General features: G+C 36.6%; 1 protein-coding gene across 1 annotated transcript in view; it reads right to left on the reverse strand.

Moving 5' to 3' along the window:
* MMRN1 (multimerin 1) overlaps positions 1–23,490 on the reverse strand; it is a 65,740-nt gene extending 42,250 nt beyond the window's left edge. The window contains exons 1-3 of the mRNA XM_040478459.1: positions 22,801–23,490; positions 3,778–3,897; positions 713–819 (exon numbers count right to left, since the gene is read on the reverse strand). Of these exons, the coding sequence (XP_040334393.1) occupies positions 713–819; positions 3,778–3,897; positions 22,801–23,375 (802 nt within the window). The 5' untranslated portion in view covers positions 23,376–23,490. The remainder of the gene's footprint in view (positions 1–712; positions 820–3,777; positions 3,898–22,800) is intronic.
* Between the last annotated feature and the right edge of the window lie 679 nt (positions 23,491–24,169).

The following is a 24,169-nucleotide window of genomic DNA, read 5'->3' on the forward strand; positions in this document are numbered from 1 at the left end:
TGCTGCTGATTGAATTCCTCACCACTGCTAATGGTCTTTCTCGTAATATTTATTCATTTAAAATACATATGCTGATGCCGTATCTTATTGTTCAAGGCTTTTGGCTGTTTTAAAGCCAAAGGCAAAATAATAGCCACATGGATGTTAGGCCACGGCAGGTTACCGTGTGTTTGATCAGCCTTGCCACCAGAAAATCCTTAAAATTAAAGTTGATAAAACGGCTCTATGAGGATTTAAGGGGGAAAAACCCACAATTATCCATGCCTATTTGTATATTCTTTAAAACTGAATTTCATTCATAGACATTATTTCAAATAATTGAACGAGAACAAAACTAGAAATTAGTTTTATTATCACATAGGGTCACTTCTAATGATTATTTAAAAGTATAAAATTAGGATTTCCGATATTTAAATAAGGCATGTCTCCACAGCATACAGTTAAGAAAAAGTGAATAATCAGATCTCCACTTACTCATGCCATAAAACTACCATAACAATATAAGAATATATAAGATATCTCGTTAAGAGATTTAGGGTGCTAAACTCAGTACTAAGGAAGCTCTAGAGAGGTAACAGTTTTAATGATTTGGTTACATGTTAATTAACTTTGGTTCAAAAGGGAAAATACAACTCTTCACTGGAATCAGTTGCTTATTCTTCAGAAGTTTTATGCTTCTAATTGTTATTATAAAATTACTATTAGAATATACCTTTTAGCTGACATTTTGCTCCACTGAATCCAGGACAGCACTTCCATTCCAATGAGGTAACGATTTTATGTTGCATCCTGTAGACAGGATTTGGGATCTTCTGAGATCTGTAGAGTAGAGGAAGTATTTGTCTCTCATTAAATTATCAGTTGGGATTGTTAATTGGAGACATTGCCCCAAATATAATAAGCATTCAATAAATGGTATCTATTATTGTTAATACTGTAATCCTCATCATCAATATTATTGTTAAACTTAGATTTGTTTAAATACATTCTAAAAAGTATCAAGACTTCTGCTGTTGGGGATTTTAAGTTTATACCTATCGTTACATCTTCTACACATAGTAGAACATTTCCCTTGATAATTCTTTTAACTAAAGCAATGTTAAAACTTATTTAAAATTTTTTTAACGTTTATTTATTTTTGAGAGAGAGACAAACAGAGTGTGAGCAGGGGAGGGGCAAAGAGACAAGGAGACACAGAATCCCAAGCAGGCTCCAGGCTCTGAGCTGTCAGCACAGAGCCCGATGCGAGGCTCCAACCCACAACCCTGCAAGATCGTGACCTGAAACAGTCAGAAGCTCAACTGACTGAACCACCCAGGTGTCCCTAAAACTTATTTTAAGGAGTGCCTGGGTGGCTCAGTGCGTTAAACGCGGGACTCCTGGTTTTGGCTCAGGTCATGATCTCATGGTTTCATGGGTTTGAGTCCCTCATCCGGCTCTAGGCTGGCAGCACGGAGCCTGCTTGGGATTCTCTGTCTCCCTTTCTCTCTACCCCTCCCCCACTCGCACTGTCTCTGTCTCTCTCAAAAATAAAATAAACTTTAAAAAAATTATTTTAATTCTAATTTTTAAACAGCTTATGAGGATAATTTATTTTATTTCAATTCTTATTATTCCTTATATCATTATAGTTAAAAGGACTTGTTTTTTCTCAGATCAACATCAAACAACTTAAACCGTGTATCAATGATCTAACTGAAATTATAGTAACCACTATGATTTTTAACCTGCACTTTCTCTTTTCTCAAGTTTTAAAAGCTTAATTTTTATTATTTCTCTCATATGGTATTTATCTCAGAGAGAGAGATGGGGTAAAGAGAAGGAGAGAAAGAGAGGGGGAGAGACAGGGAACATGAGAAAATATTTTGGAAAAGAAACTGCAAGAGGGAAATCAAGAAGTTATAACATTTTAACACGGCAATCAATAGAAATGGTGAATGGTCCTGAACTGTAGGCGCTATATATGTAAATGTCAATCATAAATACAATTTTGTCATATTTATTCTTACCACACGATCTTAATATTTAGCTAATACTTATCAAGCAGGTCTATAAAATGGGTATATATTATCTTGTTTAATTTTATTCTATTTGGAAAATATTATTATTCTGATGTGCTGATGAGGAGCCTGAGGAAGAGAGAGATGAAAAAACTTGCTCAAAGTCTTGTATCTAAAAGTGATCCAGGTGGGATTTTACTCCATGCTGCATGGGTTAGCCTCCACTGTTATTATCTAGAGTTTGTCCCATGCAGCTTTGTGGAGACAATGGTCAATTTCATGGGTAAACCCTGATCATGTGGAAGAAAATGTATTGTAAACCGACTGGGCTTTAGGAAACTTGCTGTGATGTGAAGGGTAATTCACTATGTGTGAGGTTGTTCCTCAATTTTAAAATGAGCTGTAAGATTCTTTCCATCTCAAAAAAATAGGCTAATCATTTGTCTGTGTTTATTCCAGTGAATTGTATTCAGTAAATAAAACTCTGTCCAGTGAACTATCTCCAGTCCAATAGCTAAATCCAAATAGAAAGGACAGCTGTTTGGAAAAGGACTCTTGAGAGTTTATTAGTATGAATCCACACAGTTGGTTGCATTATTATAGGAGTAAATGTCCCTGCTTTAGCAAACTGGATCCCTGGTATATGTGGCTCAGGCATAATAAAAGAAAAGTAACAAACATTGCATATATACTGAAATAGTGAATGAATGGAGAGACTCATTCAAAGGTAAAGAAAGATAAGAGATGAGAATAAAGATATGCATTTGTTTAAAGAGAGAGAGAGAGGAAAAAAACTCACCTTGAACTCAGAAGGGCAGTATAATAGGGGTTACTGTGGTAATATTTTCATTACTGAAGAGTTAACAATGCATTCTTTGTTTCTCATGTCGGCAAGGAAATTGCCACAAAGGGAGTAAACTGAAAGCAGAACTGGAGCTCAGCTCTCCTAAATCCCTAAGATGTGCTTTGCTCTCTGGACCATGAACCTTAGCTATTCCTCTGGGGAGTAAGAAACACCTTGATTTTGCAATCCTTACTGTGCACTGTTCCAGATTGGCAATGTGTCAGATTCATTGCCTGAGTTATTTGTATGACAATTTGCATAACATGAGCCATCATGGCCTGAATAATAATTTTAGTTTTTATTTCAGGGTCTTCTGAAACACTCTCAGATAAGCTACTGTGACTGTACGAATTCAGAGCACTTATCAATTACTCAGCCCCACATTTGAGGACAATTTTTTAATGTCCTAAGTAGATTTTTTTAAAAATGAAAATTAAATAACATGAATCATTAAAATACACATGTAAAGAAAGGCCCTCCTTAGCCGTTTTATTGTGCATAATCTCAATTAGTGGCTTGCCAAATTACAGACTTCTCTCTGACCTGGTAGGAAAGGGAAATTATCAATAAAATTTTAGAACTGTATATGAATTTCATAAGAATTAAAAGAGGATTATTGGTCAGGTTATAGAATAAAAATAATAGTAATAGTAAAAATGGAAATAAGCATGAGAATTAACATTTATTGAAGACTCTGTCAGTAGGCTAAGGTTATTACTGCATTGTCTCACATATTCTAAAAACTCCCAATGAGGCATGTATTATTAGTATCTGCATTTTAACTTACCCAAGATCATGCATCTCATTTAATGTAATGACCCTACTCTGACCTTATTATACGTATGTACCTGGGATGATTACCTTTCTCTACATATTCCAGGACATACATGAATATAGCACAAGCAGTGGCTATTTTCAAACAATATCACATACCTCTGAGGACAGGATCTCCCGGTTGAGCCACAAGGCCCTCTCCCATTTGGAAGATAAGTGACTTGGTTGTCTAGTATCACTGTGGGTGATAATCTGGTATGTACATAAGCACACCAATTCCTAAGGAAGAGAGAATTTTTGTTAGAAAAAAATCATTGTCAAAAAGAATTCTTTTCCTTAAAATTATTTTCACAGACCTCTGTCTACGGCTGCAAGTATTATGGAGTAGATACTTTGTACACATGAAAAGTAAAGAAACACTACAAGATCAAAGTAAATTGAGAATAAATAAGACTTAAAACCAGAATCTGTATGTTCAGTTGTAAGCTAAGTCAAAATAGAAGATTGCCCTTATGTCAAATATCAATATATTTTTTTAATGTTTATTTATTTTTGAGACAGGAGAGACAGAGCATGAGCAGGGGAGAGGCAGAGAGAGACTGAGAGGGAGACACAGAATCAGAAGAAGTTTCCAGGCTCTGAGCTGTTAGTACAGAGCCTGATGCGGGGCTTGAACTCACAAGCTGTGAGATCATGACCTGGGCTGAAGTTGAATGCTCAACCAACTGAGCCATCCAGGCACCCGTGTCAAATATCAATATTAGTACTTAGATTGGAGAATCAAAACTAGGCCCATTACTTCTGGTGAACAATGTGCAGTAAGACAAAAGCAAAAAAATACATGCTGTAATAATCAAAAAGAGGAAAAAAAAACTGTTACTAGGAGCAGATGATATGATTGTGAATAAAGAGAATATGAGTCTAGATGCAAATGATTATAAGAGTTCAGCTATGTAGTTAAAATTCATATAAATTTTTCATAACTAATAAAAAGTATGGCCACATAGTTAAGATCAGTTACAGACAGTTCAATGTACCAAAAAAATTTTTAAAAAGATACTGTTTACAACAGCAAAAATACCATTATTTTTATTAAATCCAACAAAAGAAGTGTAAGACTTAATATATATAACTTTTAAGCTTTATTGAAAAGCCTGAAAGAAAATCCAATAAATACTATTAATGGATGGGAAGAGTCAATTTAAATTCATCGATTCTCCTCAAGTTAATCTACAGATTTAGTGCACTTTTATTTTTTTTTTTTAATTTTTTTTTTCAACGTTTATTTATTTTTGGGATAGAGACAGAGCATGAACGGGGGAGGGGCAGAGAGAGAAGGAGACACAGAATGGGAAACAGGCTCCAGGCTCTGAGCCATCAGCCCAGAGCCTGACGCGGGGCTCGAACTCACGGACCGCGAGATTGTGACCTGGCTGAAGTTGGACGCTTAACTGACTGCGCCACCCAGGCGCCCCAATGCACTTTTAAATCAAATCTTAATTTGATACAAGTTTAATAAGCTTATTCTATTGTTTATGTAATAAACTAAAAATATGAATTTTAGAAATTTCTGGCTCTGGCCATAACAGAGCATCAGATGTACTTTCCCTTGGTAAAAAAAAATCTATAAAGCTGGACAAGCTATATAAAGCAATAATTTTTAGAAGTTGAACAACAGACAACTAAGTGATATTATTTTTTGAGAAAAGGGGACAACATGATGTGAATTCCATACGGACTCTAATTTTCTGCCTGCAAACAATTTTCAAACTGCATCACAAAAGGGTGGGCCCCAAAGACAGAGAAAGCACTGGGTGAATGAAACAGAGATCTGAGTTTGGGGCTGCTGAGATGGTTAGAATATGTGGATAAAGTGAATAAAATGAGGATGAATGACAGAGATGCCATTTTTTTGTGTTTTGTTTTTCTCTTTCTTTTTATTTATTTTTTTAATATGAAATTTATTGTCACATTGGTTTCCATAAAACATCCAGTGCTCATCCCAACAGGTGCCTCCTCAATGACCATCACCCACCCTCCCATCCTTCCCACCCCCCATCAACCCTCAGTTTATTCTCAGTTTTTAAGAGTCTCTTCTGGTTTGGCTCTCTCCCTAACTTTTTTTTTCCTTCCCTTCCCCTCCCCCATGGTCTTCAGTTGAGTTTCTCAGGATCCACATAAGATGAAAACATATGGTATCTGTCTTTCTCTGCCTGACTTATTTCACTTAGCATAGCACTCTCCAGTTCCGTCCACGTTGCTACAAATGGCCAGATTTCATTCTTTCTCATTGCCAAGTAGCATTCCATTGTATATATAAAACACATCTTTTTTATCCATTCGCAGTTGATGGACATTTAGGCTCTTTCCATAATTCATCTATTGTTGAAAGTGCTGCTATAAACATTGGGGTACAAGTGCCCCTATGCATCAGCACTCCTGTATCCCTTGAGCAAATTCCTGGCAGTGCTATTGCTGGGTCATAGGGTAGATCTGTTTTTGATTTTCTGACGAACCTCCACACTCTTTTCCAGAGTGGCTGCACCAGTCTGCATTCCCACCAACAGTGCAAAATGGTTCCTGTTTCTCCTATCCTCTCCAGCGTCTATAGTCTCACGATTTGTTCATTTTAGCCACTCTGACTGGCGTGAGGTGATATCTCAGTGTGGTTTTGATTTGTATTTCCCTGATGAGGAGTGATGTTGAGCATCTTTTCATGTGCCTGTTGGCCATCTGGATGTCTTCTTTAGAGAAGTGTCTATCCATGTTTTCTGCCCATTTCTTCACTGGATTATTTGTTTTCCGATGTGTGGAATTGGTGAGTTCTTTATAGATTTTGGATACTAGCCCTTTGTCTGATATGTCATTTGCAAATATCTTTTCCCATTCCGTTGGTTGCCATTTAGTTTTGTTGATTGTTTCCTTTGCAGTGCAGAAACTTTTTATCTTCATGAGGTCCCAATAGTTCATTTTTGCTTTTAATTCCCTTGCCGTTGGAGATGGGTCAAGTAAGAAATTGCTGCAGCTGAGGTCAGGGAGGTCTTTTCCTGCTTTCTCCTCTAGGGTTTTGATGATTTCCTCTCACATTCAGGTCCTTTATCTATTTTGAGTTTATTTTTGTGAATGGTGTAAGAAAGTGGTCTAGTTTCATTCTTCTGCATGTTGCTGTCCAGTTCTCCCAGCACCATTATTAAAGAGACTGTCTTTTTTCCATTGGATGTTCTTTCCTGCTTTGTCAAAGATCGGTTGGCCATACTTTTTTGGGTCCAGTTCTGGAGTCTCTAGTCTATTCCATTGTTCTATGTATCTGTTTTTGTGCCAATACCATGCTGTCTTAATGATTTGTAGTAGAGACTAAAGTCTGGGATTGTGAGGCCTTCCACTTTGGTCTTCTTCTTCAATATTACTTTGGCTATTCGGGGTCTTTTGTGGTTCCATACAAATTTTAGGATTGCTTGTTCTAGCTTCGAGAAGAAAGCTGGTGCAATTTTGGTTGGGATTGCATTGAATGTGTAGATTGCTTTGGGTAGTATTGACATTTTAACAATATTTATTCTTCCAATCCATGAGCATGGAATGTTTTTCCATTTCTTTGTATCTTCTTCAATTTCCTTCATACACTTTCTATAGTTTTCAGCATACATATCTTTTACATCATTGGTTAGGTTTATTCCTAGGTATTTTATGCCTCTTGGTGCAATTGTGAATGGGATCAGCTTCTTTACTTGTCTTTCTGTTGCTTCATTATTAGTGTATAAGAATGTGACTGATTTCTGTACATTAATTTTGTATCCTGTGACTTGGCTGAACTCATGTATCAGCTCTAGCAGACTTTTGGTGGAGTCTATCGGGTTTTCCATGTATAGTATCATGTCATCTGCAAAAAGTGAAAGGTTGGCTTCATCTTTGTCAATTTTGATGCCTTTGATTTCCTTTTGTTGTCTGGTTGCTGATGCTAGCACTTCCAACACTATGTTAAACAACAGCAGTGAGAATGGACATCCCTGTTGTATTCCTGATCTCAGGAGGAAAGCTCTCAGTTTTTCCCCATTGAGGATGATGTTAGCTGTGGGCTCTTCAGAAATGGCTTTTATGATGGTTAAGTATGTTCCTTCTATCCCGACTTTCTCGAGGGTTTTTATTAAGAAAGGATGCTGAATTTTGTCAGATGCTTTTTCTGCATCGATTGACAGGATCATATGGTTCTTTTATTTTCTTTTATTAATATGATGTATCACATTGATTAATTTGCGAATGTTGAACCAGCCCTGCCTCCCAGGAATGAATCCCACTTGATCAGGGTGAATAATTCTTTTTAAATTCGATTTGCTAGTATCTTATTGAGAATTTTTGCATCCATATGCATCAGGGATATTGGCCTGTAGTTCTCTTTTTCTACTGGGTCTCTGGTTTAGGAATCAAAGTAATACTGGCTTCATAGAATGAGTCTGAAATTTTTCCTTCCCTTTCTATTTTTTGGAATAGCTTGAGAAGGATAGGTATTAACTCTGCTTTAAATGTCTGGTAGAATTCCTCTGGGAAGCCATCTGGTCCTGGACTCTTATTTGTTGGGAGTTTTTTGATAATGGATTCAATTTCTTTGCTGGTTATGGGTCTGTTCAAATTTCCTATTTCTTCCTGTTTGGGTTTTGGAAGTCTGTGGATGTTTAGGAATTTGTCCATTCCTTCCACGTTGTCCAGTTTGTTGGCATATAATCTTTCATAGTATTCCCTGATATTTGCCTGTATTTCTGAGGAATTGTTTGTAACAATTCCATTTTCATTCATGATTTTATCTATTCCAGTCCTCTCCCTTTTTTTTTGAGAAGCCTGGCTAGAGGTTTATCAATTTTGTTTATTTTTTCAAAAAAACAACTCTTGGTTTCATTGATCTGCTCTACAGTTTTTTTAGATTCTATATTGTTTATTTCTGCTCTGATCTTTATTATTTCTCTTCTTCTGCTGGGGTTGGGGTGTCTTTGCTGTTCTGCTTCTATTTCCTTTAGGTGTGCTGTTAGATTTTGTATTTGGGATTTTTCTTGTTTCTTGAGATAGGCCTGGATTGCAATGTATTTTCCTCTCAGGACTACCTTCACTGCCTCCCAAAGCATTTGGATTGTTGTATTTTCATTTTCATTTGTTTCCATATATTTTTTAATTTCTTCTCTAATTGCCTGGTTGACCCATTCATTCTTTAGTAGGGTGTTCTTTAACCTCCTTTGAAGGTTTCCAGACTTTTTCCTGTGGCTGAAATCAAGTTTCACAGCATTGTGGTCTGAATGTGCATGGTATGATCTCAATTCTTGTATACTTATGAAGGGCTGTTTTGTGACCCAGTATGTGATCTATCTTGGAGAATGTTCCATGTGCACTTGAGAAGAAAGTATATTCTGTTGCTTTGGGATGCAGAGTTCTAAATATATCTGTCAAGTCCATCTGATCCAATGTATCATTCAGGGCCCTTGTTTATTTATTCATCTGTGTTTAGATGATCTACCCATTGTTGTAAGTGGGGTATTAAAGTCCCCTGCAATTACCACATTCTTATCAATAAGGTTACTTATATTTGTGATTGTTTTATATATTTGGGGGCTCACGTATTTGACACATAGACATTTATAATTGTTAGCTCTTCCTGATGTATAGACCCTATAATTATTATATAATGCCCTTCTTCATCTCTTGTTACAGCCTTTAATTTAAAGTCTAGTTTGTCTGATATAAATATGGCTACTCCAGCTTTCTTTTGACTTCCAGTAGTATGATAGATAGTTCTCCATTCCCTCACTTTCAATCTGAAGATGTCCTCAGGTCTAAAATGAGTCTCTTGTAGACACCAAATAGACGGGTCTTGTTTTTTTATCCATTCTGATACCCTATGATACCCTATGAAAGATATGGGTTTAGAGTCATTGTGATGTCTGTAGGTTTCATGCTCGTAGTGATGTCTCTGGTACTTTGTGGTCCTTTCTACATTTCACTCACAGAATCCTCCTTAGGATCTCTTGTAGGGCTGGTTTAGTGGTAATGAATTCCTTCAGTTTTTGTTTGTTTGGGAAGACCTGTATCTCTCCTTCTATTCTGATTGACAGACTTGCTGGATAAAGGATTCTTGGCTGCATATTTTTTCTGTTCATCATATTGAAGAAATCTGCCATTCCTTTCTGGCCTGCTGAATTTCAGTAGCTAGGTCTGCCACTAGTCCTGTGGGTCTCCCTTTATAAGTTAGATTGTGTGTATTACTAGCTGCTTTCAGAATTTTCTCTTTATCCTTGTATTTTGCCAGTTTCACTATGATATATCGTACAGAAGATTGATTTAAGTTACGTCTGAATGGAGTTCTCTGTGCCTCTTGGATTTTAATACCTGCTTCCTTCCCCAGATCAGGGAAGTTCTCAGCTATGATTTTTTCAAGTACACCTTCAGCCCCTTTCTATGTCTCTTCTTCTGAAATTCCTATGATACAGATATCATTCTGTTTGATTGCATCACTTAGTTGTGTGGATTTAGTTCTCTTAGTACTCCTGGACTTTTTTATCTGTCTTTTTCTTAGCTTCCTCTTTTTCTATAATTGTATTTTCTAATTCACCTATTCTCTCCTCTGCTTCTTCAATCTGTCTATGGCCACCTCCATTTTATTTTGCACCTCATTTATAGCATTTTTAGCTCCTCATGACTATTTCTTAGTCCCTTGATCTCTGTAGCAATAGATTCTCTGCTGTCCTCTATGCTTTTTCAAGCCCAGCAATTAATTTTATGACTATATTGTAAAATATTGTTCTGTTATATTGTAAATCGGTTTTGATCAATTTGTTAGTTGTTGCTACTTCCTGGAGTTTGTTTTGAGGAGAATTCTTCCGTTTCATCATTTTGGGTAGTCTCTGAGGTGGCTCCAAACTGCAGGACACTTCCTCTGTGCTGTGCAAAGTAACTTGTGTTGGTGAGTGGGCCCACAACCAGACCCGATGTCTGCCTCCAGCCCGCCGCTGGGGCCACAGTCAGACTGGTGTGTACCTTATCTTCCCCTCTCCCAGGGGCAGGACTCACTGTGGAGTGGTGTGGCCCTTGTCTGGGCTACTTACACACTGCCAGGCTTGTGGTGCTGCTTCGATGGGATCTGGCGTATTAGCTGGAGTGGATCTGCAAGGTGCACAGGGGCAGGAGGGGCAGACTCAGCTCGCTTTGCTGTCGGTGTCCCCTGCAGGAGGGTTCCTGCAGCATCAGGATGGAGGCAGGCCAGTCGGAGGGATGGATCCACAGAAGTATAGCATTGGGCGTTTGCACAGTATAAGCAAGTTCGGTGAGGGGAACTGATTCCCTTTGGAGTTTTGGCGCCTCTCTGCCCTTCCTACCCTCTTCCGCGGGCCTCTTGTCTATGCTTGGCTCCAGAGAGTCCTCTGCTAGTCTTCTGGCAGGTTTCTGGGTTATTTAGGCAGCTGTGGGTGGAATCTAAACAATCAGCAGGAGGAGGTGAGCCCAGTGCCCTGCTATGCTGCCATCTTCCCCTCCTTTCCCAGAGATGCCATTTTAAAAGTCAACATAGGGTTTCTCTTAAATCTTGGGTTGAATACCATGCAGTGCTTGCAAAGCATAGTTTTTCCAAGGCCACCAGTGAACAACTATTAGAAAGCTTTATAAGCTGAACAGAGATTCCAGATTTTACCCAGTTGTGGAGAATTCTGACCAGCCAAAGAGAATAGTTCTCATTAAACATCTGAGCATTTGTCTGAACCTAACAAAGACTGCATCCAGGAGAGTAAGGATAATCTAGACACACTCTCACAAAGCCTTAAAAAAAATCCTTGATATAAATAACTCCATGTCAGAACAGAGGTCAATGCTCTTAAATGGAAGGCAACAAAATCTGTTCATAACATATCAGCCCAGCATAAAAAAATGAACAACAACAAAAACTAGGCATCTAGGACCAATACGTGAGTAAAAATCCAATGAACAAAGACAATAAAACAGAGATGACATAGATGTTGAATTAGCAAACAATGACTAAAATAGCTATTTAAACCTATTCGAGATTGTAAAAGACAAAATGACCATAGTGAATAAATTCATTGCAAATCTCAAAAAACCCATTAAATAGAACAAAAATACACAAGATATGAATAAAAATGAACTAGATTGGGTTTAACAGACATTGGGACCCTAGACATTAACATCAATGTACTTGGAGGCAGAACACAAGAAACCATCCAAACTAAGTACAGAGGGAAAAATATTAAAACATAAATGAACAGAAACTCAAGTGGTCTAAAATATATGTGGTTAGATTTCTTATGCAAATCCACTGACTATCCTAAATACAGAGAATGACTAAATTCAACAGAAGCAGTTAAATAGTCTGTCAATAAACACTGGCTGCACAATGGTTGAGGATTGTGTGTATGAGGCAGGAAAAAAGTACCATCATCTATACATACACCGGGCTTTGGAAAAAAAAAATGGTAGATATAATAGATAGGTAGTAGATACATACATAGATAATAGATAGATGATAGATATAGATATCGCTTATGAGGATTAATCACAGCATTGCCTGCAGAGATCTTTTAAATTTCTAAATAGTAAAACAATCTCATGACTAAAAGAGTTGAGCAGGCAAAAAGCAGACCAGCAGATTGCTCATGGCCCAGAAATCTTTGATCCAGTATAAACTGAAAGAACTATCCACAGCAAAAGAGCCCCTGGTGTGACTCATAATTAGGTTTATGCTACTGATGAAATAAGCTTATTAAGGGATGTTAAAAATGTAAATTGAAACTTTAAAACAAAATTATTGGAAAACATAAGTTTAAAACTAGAAAATTAAGCAAGATAAAATAGTGACAGGCAGTATAAAAGCAAAAGTAATGATCCCAGACAAACATTTTGCTTAAATCTAGAAGTCCTTTTTACCTTTCCAGACTGATTATGGTGGATGGAGAGCAGTTACTTTGAAGTGTTTAGCTTTCCATGGGGTCGTAACCCTACAAATAGAAGACTGCATTTGGGATTCTCTTTAAGGGTAATAACACCGTTTCTTTTGCGCGGCAACATGTACTGAAAAAAGCTTGTATTGATTCTTTGGGTTTTCTTTTTCTTTTTTTTTCTTTTTAATTTTTTTTTAAAGTTTATTCATTTTTGAGAGACAGAGAGAGACAGAGCATGAGTGGGGAAGGGGCAGAGAGAGAAGGAGACACAGAATCCAAAACAGGCTCCAGGCTCCGAGCTATCAGCACAGAGCCCAACGCAGGGCTCGAACTCACAAACCGCGAGATCATAACCTGAGCCGAAGTTGGACACTCAACAGACCGAGGCACCCAGGCGCCCCAATTCTTTGGATTTTCCAAGTTAATAGGTAAAGGTTTCTTCTAGGGAAAAGCAGGAAGCTTTGGTTATTTATGAACACCAGCCTAGCTTGCAGACCACACAGACTAGAAGGTAGAGAAAGGATTCTAGTTTGACTTACACAACTTGAAATCTTGTGGGTAAAGAATTAAGAGAAACATTGTAAATAAACAATTTATTGTACTTTTGATTGGAATGTTTTAGAAACCTAGTCTTTCAAGGAGCTAGTAAACAGACAAAATTAAAAAAAATTTTTTTCATTAACTCGTGATTTGCCATTTGAAGCATATCCTGACCAAACCATGACTCAATCACATCCATTCTTATCCCGAACCAAGAGTGGACTGAAGCAAAAAAGGATTTATTTAAATAATGACCACAATGAATATTTTCTTTAATAAATAAAAGGCAACAATCTACCAGTTAACATTGTCCATTTATACTAGTCTTTAAAACTCAGGTTAATAAATTGCTTTCCATCCTATTCATAAGAGGTTGAATGTTTAAACTTGTATACTGATAATCTGTGGCTTGAGTTGACACAATAGCATGAAAATAATAGGTCCTGAGGATATTCACGAGACATCAATAAAGCCCCCACCATGAAGTTGCCAATGGTATGTAATTTTTTTCTAAGAAGTTGGAGAAGATTTATGTTTGGGGAGACTTTCTGAATGGAGGGGCCTTTATGATTTTGTTTTCTATCATCTCCTTATTGAGATGAATTTAGGAATTCAAAGAAGAACAAGAGGAAAATGAAACCAAGCAAGACAGACATGGCTACCTCTGAAAATTAAAACATTCTCAAAGAAAGAGGATTGTTTTGTAATTCTCATATCAGCTTCCCACACCTCACCTAACATCCACCTATGCCCCCCTGACTTGAGAATCATTCTTTACCTTGTGACTAAAGATGACTAAAAATTACATATGATAAAAATATATACATGTATGAATGAACTCATAAATGCTTCAGGGAAAGGGCTAAGTTGCCCATGGGATTTAATTTATAGATAAAAATATTAATTAATCTTCACAAGAGAATAATTCATTCATTCTGCCACTCATTTATCTTATGAAGAACACGTTTGTTTTAATTATAGGATGATGATTGTATGGAAATACATCCCAACAAAAACCTACCTGAACTGAATGTGACCATTACTAACAGCAAAATTATGAATTTATGTACATCATTGAACAACACTAAACCCCTCAGATACATAACAATTAAATCCCCACCAAATTCAGTGATAAGTGAAATAGACATATTTTAAATATATCAAAAGTAGTCATGTGTTTTTAATGACAAGTATTTGCTACTTTTGTAAATCCAACCTGCTCATTTCTCCACTCAATAACATATGTAGCCAACTCCTTCTCTTTCTATCTCTTTCTGTCATATAAATTAGTAAAAAGGAATTTATTTTAAAGGCAAGAATATATCCTAACAAGCCTAAAATTTTTGGTGTCAATAATTAGGGAGGAAAATATCAAATAAAGCCTTATTTAGTTCAATAGTCTAATTACTAAGTTCCAGAGGATAAATATGTGTTTCTAAGTTTGTAAGAAGAGGACAGATTTCAGATAACACCACTAGTCAGGGGAAATGTTCTCCCTAGAGCACTATCCTAATTTAAGAACATCGTTAAAATATCATGAATAACAATAGCCAAAAGGTGGAAACAATCAATGGGCCTACAGACAGATGAATGGAAAAACAAAATGTGGTATATATGTATCTATCTATCATCTGTCTATCTACAATGGAATATTATTCAGACTTTAAAAGGAAGGGGATTTTGTCACATGCTACAATATGAATGGATGAAAAGGGAAGAGAAGGGAAAGAAAGCATTTCTTTCAGCTTCACAGCCATCATAAACACATGCTTTTCCCACCTCTGTAAGTCAGATTTGGAAGGTCATTTCTGATGATGAAGGGTGGCCGCCTGAACAAGGTTTTCATTCTCTTTTACTCCACAAATGCAGGCAAAGGAAGAGAATATTGAATTTCCCTTTCTTTTTAAGTTTATGTACTATTTTTAGAGAGAGGGGGGTGGGCAGAGAGAGAGAGGGAGAGGGAGAGTCCCAAGCAGGCTCTTCGTGCTGTCAGTATGGAGCCAGATGCTGGGCTCGACCCCACAAACAGCAGGATCATGAACTGACCAAATTCCAGAGTCAGACGCTTAATTGACTAAGCCACCCAGGTGTCCTGAAAGAGATTGCATTTCTGTGTCCAGAGTTTTGTTTCTGTGTTTTCCCTGAAGGAAGTGGAAGGGGAAGAGCAGGGGCTGGGATACCTACATAATGAAACAAAATAATAAGGAAAAAAATTTCCTGAATAGAGAGGCATGTTATGTAATTGTTGACTTATGCTGAAGCCAGACCGCCTCCTTACACATTTTGACTCTACAACTATTAGCCATTACCTTGTTCATGAAATGTGGCTTCTTTGTATATACAATAAGTATAATAATATTACCTATCTTACAGGATGGTTGTGAGACCAAATGAATTAACCCTTGCTGCTGCTGCTGATTAAATGAGTCAGAGAGTTAGTAGGATTTTTTTTATGAAGGGAATAGATATCTGTAGATCTATTTATATATTTATATATCTTCCAATTTTGCCTTATATAGAGAGACATGGCTCCTTTTTCACTTCTTTAATGACCTGATAAATTTATCTTAGTCACAATTATATATATATGTATATGTATATATATATATGTATATGTATATATCTGTATATATAATTACGTATGTATATCGGTTCAAAATAATTTCCAGAAAGCCATTACAGAACATTATCATCATCATTTATATCCATTTCATATGATGAAGCTTAGCTCTTAGATTATATATCTATATATACTGACATCTATTAGTAGATTATATATCTATATATACTGATATACAGATATATATATAGATATATATCTGTTCAAAATGTTTCTACAGTCTTAAAAATTATAACATAAATACTTCCCAAATGTTATTAAGTCTTTATTTTTTTAATCAAACTATAACAAGAACACCATTATCAGATTATTAATATGAGAGGCTAGCATCTACATGAGAGCACCAGTCATCAATGAGAAAGTTCTCCAAAGGAAATGTACACAATATGAAAGAAGAAACAATAGAAATTGAAGGTAAGTATTTAGATTTAGTAAAAAGTTTCTTTATATGTAAAACACACACGAATAAATCATTAAACTTTTATATTTAGTTTTGGCTATTAGTCCAAAGGTAAGTTCGTTCATCTAGATACTAATCTCCTTAAGAAAATAACTTATTTTCTTTAAAAAAATTTTTTTTAATGTTTATTTATTTTTGAGACAGAGAGAGACAGAGCATGAACGGGGGAGGGTCAGAGAGAAAGGGAGACACAGAATCTGAAACAGGCTCCAGGCTCTGAGCAGTCAGCACAGAGCCTGACGCGGGGCTCGAACTCACGGACTGTGAGATCGTGACCTGAGCCGAAGTCTGACGCTTAACCGACTGAGCCACCCAGGCGCCCCGAAAATAACTTATTTTCAAACAAACAAAATGTATGTTTGTGATTCATTTTATTTTAGTGGAAGTACCTTTATATAGTCCATCTTTTTCAAAATTCTACATAATATTTAAACTTGGATAGAAGTATTAGTTTTATTAAAATATCATGTAAAACAAATTTTGAAAGGCAATCATACAAAGCTCAGATCATGGGGAATTTCTGATATTCTGATACTTTAATTTTCTGGTTAATTTAGGTTTTAAAAAGAAACTTTTCTTTATATGCCAATGTTTGCAATTAGAGCCTTTTGTCAAGCATCATCAATTTGCCTTCCACAGTGGACACATTACGATAAATATAATTGAGTTTTTGATGATAGATTATGGTACAGGGCCTCAGAGTCACAAATTATTGTATATATACAATATTTTCAGTGTAAAATTTTAGGAGAATGAACTGAATAGGTCCCCATTCCTGGGACTGTATATGGAGTTTGCTTTTTGATCCAACCTGCTTTTTAACTTTTAAAGCTAATGATAGTAAATTTTTAAGAGATACATTGAATTAGAAATGTACAACATATATACATATGTAAGTAACAATTCTTAAAAGTACTTAAATATAACCTTTTTCATAAATTTGTTTTATTTTATCTCATTTTATTTTATTTTTTGTTTCTTTTCCCCACACTGAGACTTCAGGCCATTCAGGGACATTGTCAACTGTTTCTATTCCAGTAGGTGTCAGGCTGTCCCAGTGTGCACACCAGAAGGCCTCAGAAAAGGCAGGCAAACAGAAGCTATGATGCTTTATTCCATACTTAATCCAGTTGCTTTTGTAAACGGACTCTTGTAGCATTTCCTCTTAAATAATGTTTAAAGTAATATTTTCATACTGAAAAAACTAAAATGTGTGGAAATACAAAAATTTCTCATTTAATCACCTAGACTATATAAGCAGTTGTTAAATTCCAGCATGTATAATTTGAGATGTATTTATATATTCAGTAGTAATTTAGTGAGGAAAATATCAAAGAAATGATAAAAAGGAGATGATTAATTAGAAAAAATTAAGACAAAGAATATATTGAGTATCAGTTTTCACTGGCAGTAATCTAGGAGATGCATTAATTTCCCAAGGAACTTTTAAAAATCTTCTTTAACATATGGTGTGTTTCTCTTGAGAATTTTACAGTTTGTGAGAATAATTTCCTTTGGATGCTGTTAGGTTGGATAATAACTTTGCAAACTTCACACGACATAGATTGAATGTTTGTGTCTCCCTCAAATTTATATGTTGAAATCCAAATGCCCAACATGATAATATTGGGACTGGGGCCGTTGGGCGATGACAGTGTCCTCTTGATGGGATTATTGCCCTTATTAAAGAGGCCCAAAATCGAAATCTGGAAACCCAGAAAAGGGCTCTTACTTGCTCATACTGGCAACCTGATCTCAGACGCCCAGTTTTCAGAACTATGAGAAGTAAATTTCTGTTGTTTATAAACCACCCAGTCTGTGTTATTTTGGTATAGCAGTCTCAATGAACTGAGACAACATACAAATTTAATTGATCAGACTTTTCATATCCAGAACCTACTCGTAATTCAAAGAAATAAGCAGAAAAATGCATATTATGATAGAATTAATTTAATGGTTAGTTTTTGTAATTTTAAACATCACTTTTTAAAATGTGGTGTTTAAAATTTTTATTTACAAGTGGTCTAGAGAAAGATTTGTAGAACTTACCATTTTAGACATTATATTAGAAATAATAATTCATTTAAAGTAAGCTACCTATTTGTACATCGAGCAAATTACATAGCTTATATAAAAGAATAAAGTTCTAAAAGACACATCATTAAACTCAGCAAATAAAATGTTCCTCTTGTTCAGTATTCAACTTTTTTTTTCCTGTATGCCACTTTAATTAACATTTTACCATATTTATGACCATTATGCATACAAAATAAGATAAAATAACAAACAAAAAATGTAGAAAACTCTCTGACTAGCCCTGGTTTCTGCTTTATTCTCTCCTGCCTTTCAATAAAACAAACAAACAAAAACACCCAAAAGCAAACAAACAAAAACAAAAAAACTCTCCTCAGTCAAGTATCCATATTTCTATATTTTCCAGATTTTTTTTTTAAATTTTTTTTTCAACATTTATTTATTTTTGGGACAGAGAGAGACAGAGCATGAACGGGGGAGGGGCAGAGAGAGAGAGGGAGACACAGAATCGGAAACAGGCTCCAGGCTCTGAGCCATCAGCCCAGAGCCTGACGCGGGGCTCAAACTCACGGACCGTGAGATCGTGACCTGGCTGAAGTCGGACGCTTAACCGACTGCGCCACCCAGGCGCCCCTATATTTTCCAGATTTATATCTCTAGTCTTAATCTCTGCCCTTAACTCAAAATCCATCCAATAATTACCTATTGCACAGAGTTTTGTTGAGCTCCTTTCTAGGTGCCTGGCACTGTTGTGGGCAATAAATACAATAGTAAATAAGAAAGGCAAAGTTTCTATTTTCATGGGATGTATGTTCTTTTATGAAAAGATAGAGAATACATAACTGCCTACAGAAATTTACCAAGTCATTTCAGGTAAATGCCGTGAAAAAAAATAAGGGTGAAAAAATAAGGACGGTAAATTTATACTAGATAATCAGAGTTCTCATTGAGGAGGGACATTAAAGATGAAGTTGCAGGAGGAAAAGAAATCTTTCTATACCGACAGGAGAGCATTCTAGCACAAGCAAACAGGAAGTTTCCTTGAGATGCTAATTGACTTGACAAGTTCAGTACCCACACAGAAGGCCAATGTGACTGGAAGAAATGATGTTGAATGAACTTGGAGTGTGCTGAAAGATGAGATCATAGAGATAGGGGGAGTATCAAGCAAGACCTTGTAGGCCATGGTGAGGATTTAGGAGTTTATTCTAAATGGAATGGAAAGCTACTGAGTAATCTTCAGCATGTGAGCAAAATGCTAAATATCACAGATTTTAAGACAGTATCTCTGAAATCAAGAACATATTTTAAAGTCATGGGGCACCTGGGTGGCTCAGTCAGTTGAGCATCCAGCTTTTGGTTTCAGCTCAGGGCATGATCCCAGGGTCATGGGATTAAGCCACTCATCAGGCTCTACACTGAACATATGGGGCCTACTTAAGATTCTCTCTCTCTCTCTCTCTCTCTCTCTCTCTTTCCTTCTGCCCCCTCTCTAAAATAAAAAATAATAATATAATAAAATAAAATAAAAGCAATGGTATCATTCAGTCACTATTGTAAGACAGTGGTTTTTGCCATTGCCTTGGAAATACCTTAACCAATTTCATTTACATTTTCATTTTCAGTATGCAAAAAAATATATATATATGACATATATATGTTACATATATATGACATATATATGACATATAAATATGACATATATATGACATATATATGTGATAAGTAAACCTAAACATTCTAAGAAATGTCATACTTTTCTTTCTTATTACTATGTAAAATAATGTGTCACAAAAGATGAAGTCTTACATCAAATGAAAGACATTAACCCAATTTAAAAGTTTAAACACCTTAAATATACACAATGACATATGTTAAATTTATTTATTTATTTATTTATTTATTTATTTATTTATTTATTTTAACGTTTTATTTAATTTTGAGACAGAGAGAGACAGAGCATGAACGGGGAAGGGGCAGAGAGAGAGGGAGACACAGAATCGGAAGCAGGCTCCAGGCTCTGAGCCATCAGCCCAGAGCCCGACGTGGGGCTCGAACTCACGGACCACAAGATCGTGACCTGAGCTGAAGTCGGACGCTTAACCGACTGAGCCCCCCAGGGCCCCCCCCTTTTTTAACGTTTTATTTAGTCAAATTTATTTTTTAAAAAGTTATAGGATCCCTCACTTGTGTGGGACATGGATTACAGGAGGTGAGAGAGGTAACATGTGGACAAGGTAGCAGTCTGGGGGTAGATAATGGTTGCTAGCAAAGGATGGTGTAGTAAAGGTAGAGAGGGATTTAGGATATACTGGAGGGAGTACTAGGAAGACTTTGTGATAGGTTAGATAAAAGCTAGGAGGGAAAGAAAGATGTCAAGGAGGTATCAAGTGTTTCTAGTTATGGAACAAAGCATTTACTGAGATGGTGCAGGAGTTGGGATTGTGGGAGATGGTAAGTAGGCAATCGATGTCTATCAATACCTCATTTCAATTTCACCTAATATCCTCCTTTCAGGGATAGCTTACTGGCCTTCAGAGTAGTCCATTCACTCTGTTACAAATTCTCAAAAGCTTCATTTAGAAGGTTTATCACCATTTGGATTCTCCATCAGCATTTGTGATTCACTGTTTTACCTCCCCATGTCCTTCCCACTGAACTGGAGACTCCGTGGGGGCAGAACAGGTGGGAGGTTTCGTTCACTATTTTACCCTCAGCACAAGCACACTGCTGAGTACAGTTTATGTTCTCAGCAAATATTTGCTCAATGCACAAATATGTTAATTCTAATTTCTTCTTTTTATCCTGCCTATTTCAAAGTGCTTGGTCACTGACCAACAACCACTCTGCCAGATAGGAAACCACAGCTTTGGTGTACCCAGGAGTTTCTACAGCACTAGGACAAGAGGAAGTACAAAATGAGACAAAAATTTGCCAGAAAAATCCTATAGAAAGAGGTGGTATTACTTTTACTTAGAATCACTATAAAATTGCAAGAGCAGTAAGGAAAAAACAAACAAACAAACAAACAAAAAACCCAAACACAATAACAACAAAAACCTAAAATGAATCATCCAGATTTCATCATAGAGAAATAAGAATATGTCTTTGGGAAAGATTCTTCTTTATATTCACATATTAATCTATAAATTTTACATTCAGTTTGTTAAATATTTATTGTGTACCTATTATAAGTCAGAGACTTTTCCAGCACTCAAAATACATCTCTGTAAGAAAGGAGATTGCAAAGTTCATTCTAATTGTAATATACTATTATAAGTGCAGTGATAGAAGAATTCAAGGAGAGCTCTCTCAAAGTTAGAAGGGCCACCTACCAGCTTGAGAAGGCTTCCTGAGAAGCCCTGAGAGGGCTATTACTATTGGGGTAAAGGAAATAGATGGTGAGAAAAGAAATAGATGTTATCCAAAGGGACGATCAGGGAACAAAGACAGGTTTAGGAAACAGCATATTGTGGACCCAAGAGCTACAAATTTTACTGGCCAGGAAGTCACAGAAGATGAGGCTGGGGAGGTAGGCAGAAGCCACATCAAGGATGGCATTGTATGACCAACTGAGTAAGGATCTGGGCTGTATTCTGGAAGAAAAGGATAGCCTCTAAATGCTCATAGGCATGGATATAAACTGGTCACTCTCATTTACCCACTTAGGAGAACAGACTGCACTGGCTGAAGAAGTATCATGTAGGGGTAGATGGCCATGTCGCTTCAGCCACCCAACCAGGGTTTGAATCTTTGCCCTAAGATTTACTTTTAGGTGACCTTGGTTAAATTATTTAACTTCTCTGGAAAGAAAAAAATAACAGAATCTTCTTCATGGAGTTATGGTAGTGATTCAATGATAGGATTATATATATATATATATATATATGTGTGTGTGTGTGTGTGTGTGTGTGTGTATTCACTCAGAGCAGTACAGTAGGAACAAATGTCATAAAGTGTTTGCTATTATTATTTGCTGATCAAATGAAAATATGGAAGACATTATCAAGGCTTCTTTGCATCAGCATTGTGTCCATAAGGGATGGAACTGTTTTCTTTACTCTACTACCATTATCAATTACATAACATAAGGAGTAAGAAGGTTTGAACTTGATGGAAAGGATTAGCAAAAGAAAGCCTCAGACTTTCTAGGACCCTGAGCTGTAGAATCTCGAAGTACAGTGGATACTTTTCTCTAGGAATAATTTAAGATTATTTTCACTGGAAAATCCATGGGATGAAGTTCTGTTCTGTTCACATCCCAACTGTATTGTTCTTTTTCCTTTCATGTGATGGGTGTAGTTCTGAGCACCACCAACATACCCTTGAGTTGAATTAACAATAACAACTAACAGTCACTGGAGTTACACTGTTAGTGAATAACTCCAGTAAAAGCCCCTTTATAAGTGACTTTGACCACTTCAATTAAAACAAAATTGCTGCATTTTTTTGTTCATCTTTTCTCCATTACATAAAGTAATGCTTGATTTACCTTATCTAATTGGAATGTGATTGAATTTTATCTTGACCATGAAAACATTTTCTGACAGTGAGACAGTGGACTTTATAGTTAGGGAGAAGAAAAAAAAGAAAATGTTTCTTACTTTCCTCTAGTTGTTTCAAAGCTTGATTTTTGATTGTTGGTTTTCTGGCTTCCACTGCTGTCACCTCTGCTGAGGTACGTTTCCCGTGGGGATCGATTTCCCACACCGCCTGCAACCGAGTCAGGAGAGATTGCCTGTTGGTTCGACGTTCTGGCAAAGCTCTGAAGAAATTTCAGTGTAGAGTTGGAAAGGACCACTGACTCTGCTCTTGGACTGAACTTGAGGCTAGGTTTGGTTGGGAGGGCAAGCGTCTGTAACTTCAGCACCCCTTCTGTCTTCCCTGTGGGTGTGAGAGTTTGGTTTCTTACACCCTCAGAAAGTGCGCCTGTCTCTGAGGGAGGCACTGTTGATTTTAGAAGACTATCTTCAGAGGTTCTTGTCTCAGGAATTGTGGCTATCTCAGCAGACGTGATCTGAGGGATTGGCAGCACTTTATTTAGAGGAATTGTAGCAGAGGCCATATTCTCCTGGGAGCTTGCATCCTCTGATGTAGTCCAAGTATACGTGGTGTTGGTAAGACCAAAGCCCCCAATCCATAAACTCGAAAGCAGGACAAATAGCCCTGCTCCCTTCATCTCAGTAGTCTGAAGGAAGAAAGCTCAGGTGAAATTAGGAGACACAGTCCTTCTAGTCTTTTCGACAGCCGCTCCACACTGAATCCACTTTCAGAGCTTTGCCAATTTGAGATATGTAGAGGAAATAGGTTTCTGTGTTTTGTAGTGGACTCAGGAAGTTTGATTTCCTGTTTCTGTAGATTTTGTGTGATCCGTGATCTCTGTAGGATGTGTCTATGGAGGTGGTGAAGGGTGTCTGACGAAGCTAAGGGTAAATGGGAAAACACAGGCAATTATTATCAGGAAAACCCATGAGAAAAACATGAAGTAAATTTCCTTTCCTAGGTCCACTCATGTTTCGTCTGTTGCTGATACTGAAGAGGAATTTTACAATGATGATGGGCAGCATGGAATTTTGTTTGGATAGGCTGAATCAAGGAACTTAACATTTTGTTCTACTACACAAGGACATTGAGAAAAAAAAATTGTGACACTTCTTTTCCACTGTGCCCCATCCAGAGAATCACATTTTGTTCAAGTGCTTATATCCATGCACATACACAAACACAGACTCACTAACAGGGTCTCTGCCCTTTTATACATCAGAGGCTGAATTATGAAAAAAAATGTATAAATACCCCTATTCTATAAATATGCTTCAGCCAAAGCATTACTTGAAGTCGCTCTTGAGGATAAGTAATAACAAAAAAGACAAGCATAAATTATTGAATTATACAGATATACAAGGAACTCACTTTAAACTTTGCTCTCAAAACTTCTGCCAGAACCAGTTAATGGAATGAATAATCAGAATT

This window comes from Herpailurus yagouaroundi, unplaced genomic scaffold, assembly GCF_014898765.1.
Source record: "Herpailurus yagouaroundi ecotype Mexico unplaced genomic scaffold, PumYag 28, whole genome shotgun sequence".
Taxonomy (NCBI): Eukaryota; Metazoa; Chordata; class Mammalia; order Carnivora; family Felidae; genus Herpailurus; species Herpailurus yagouaroundi.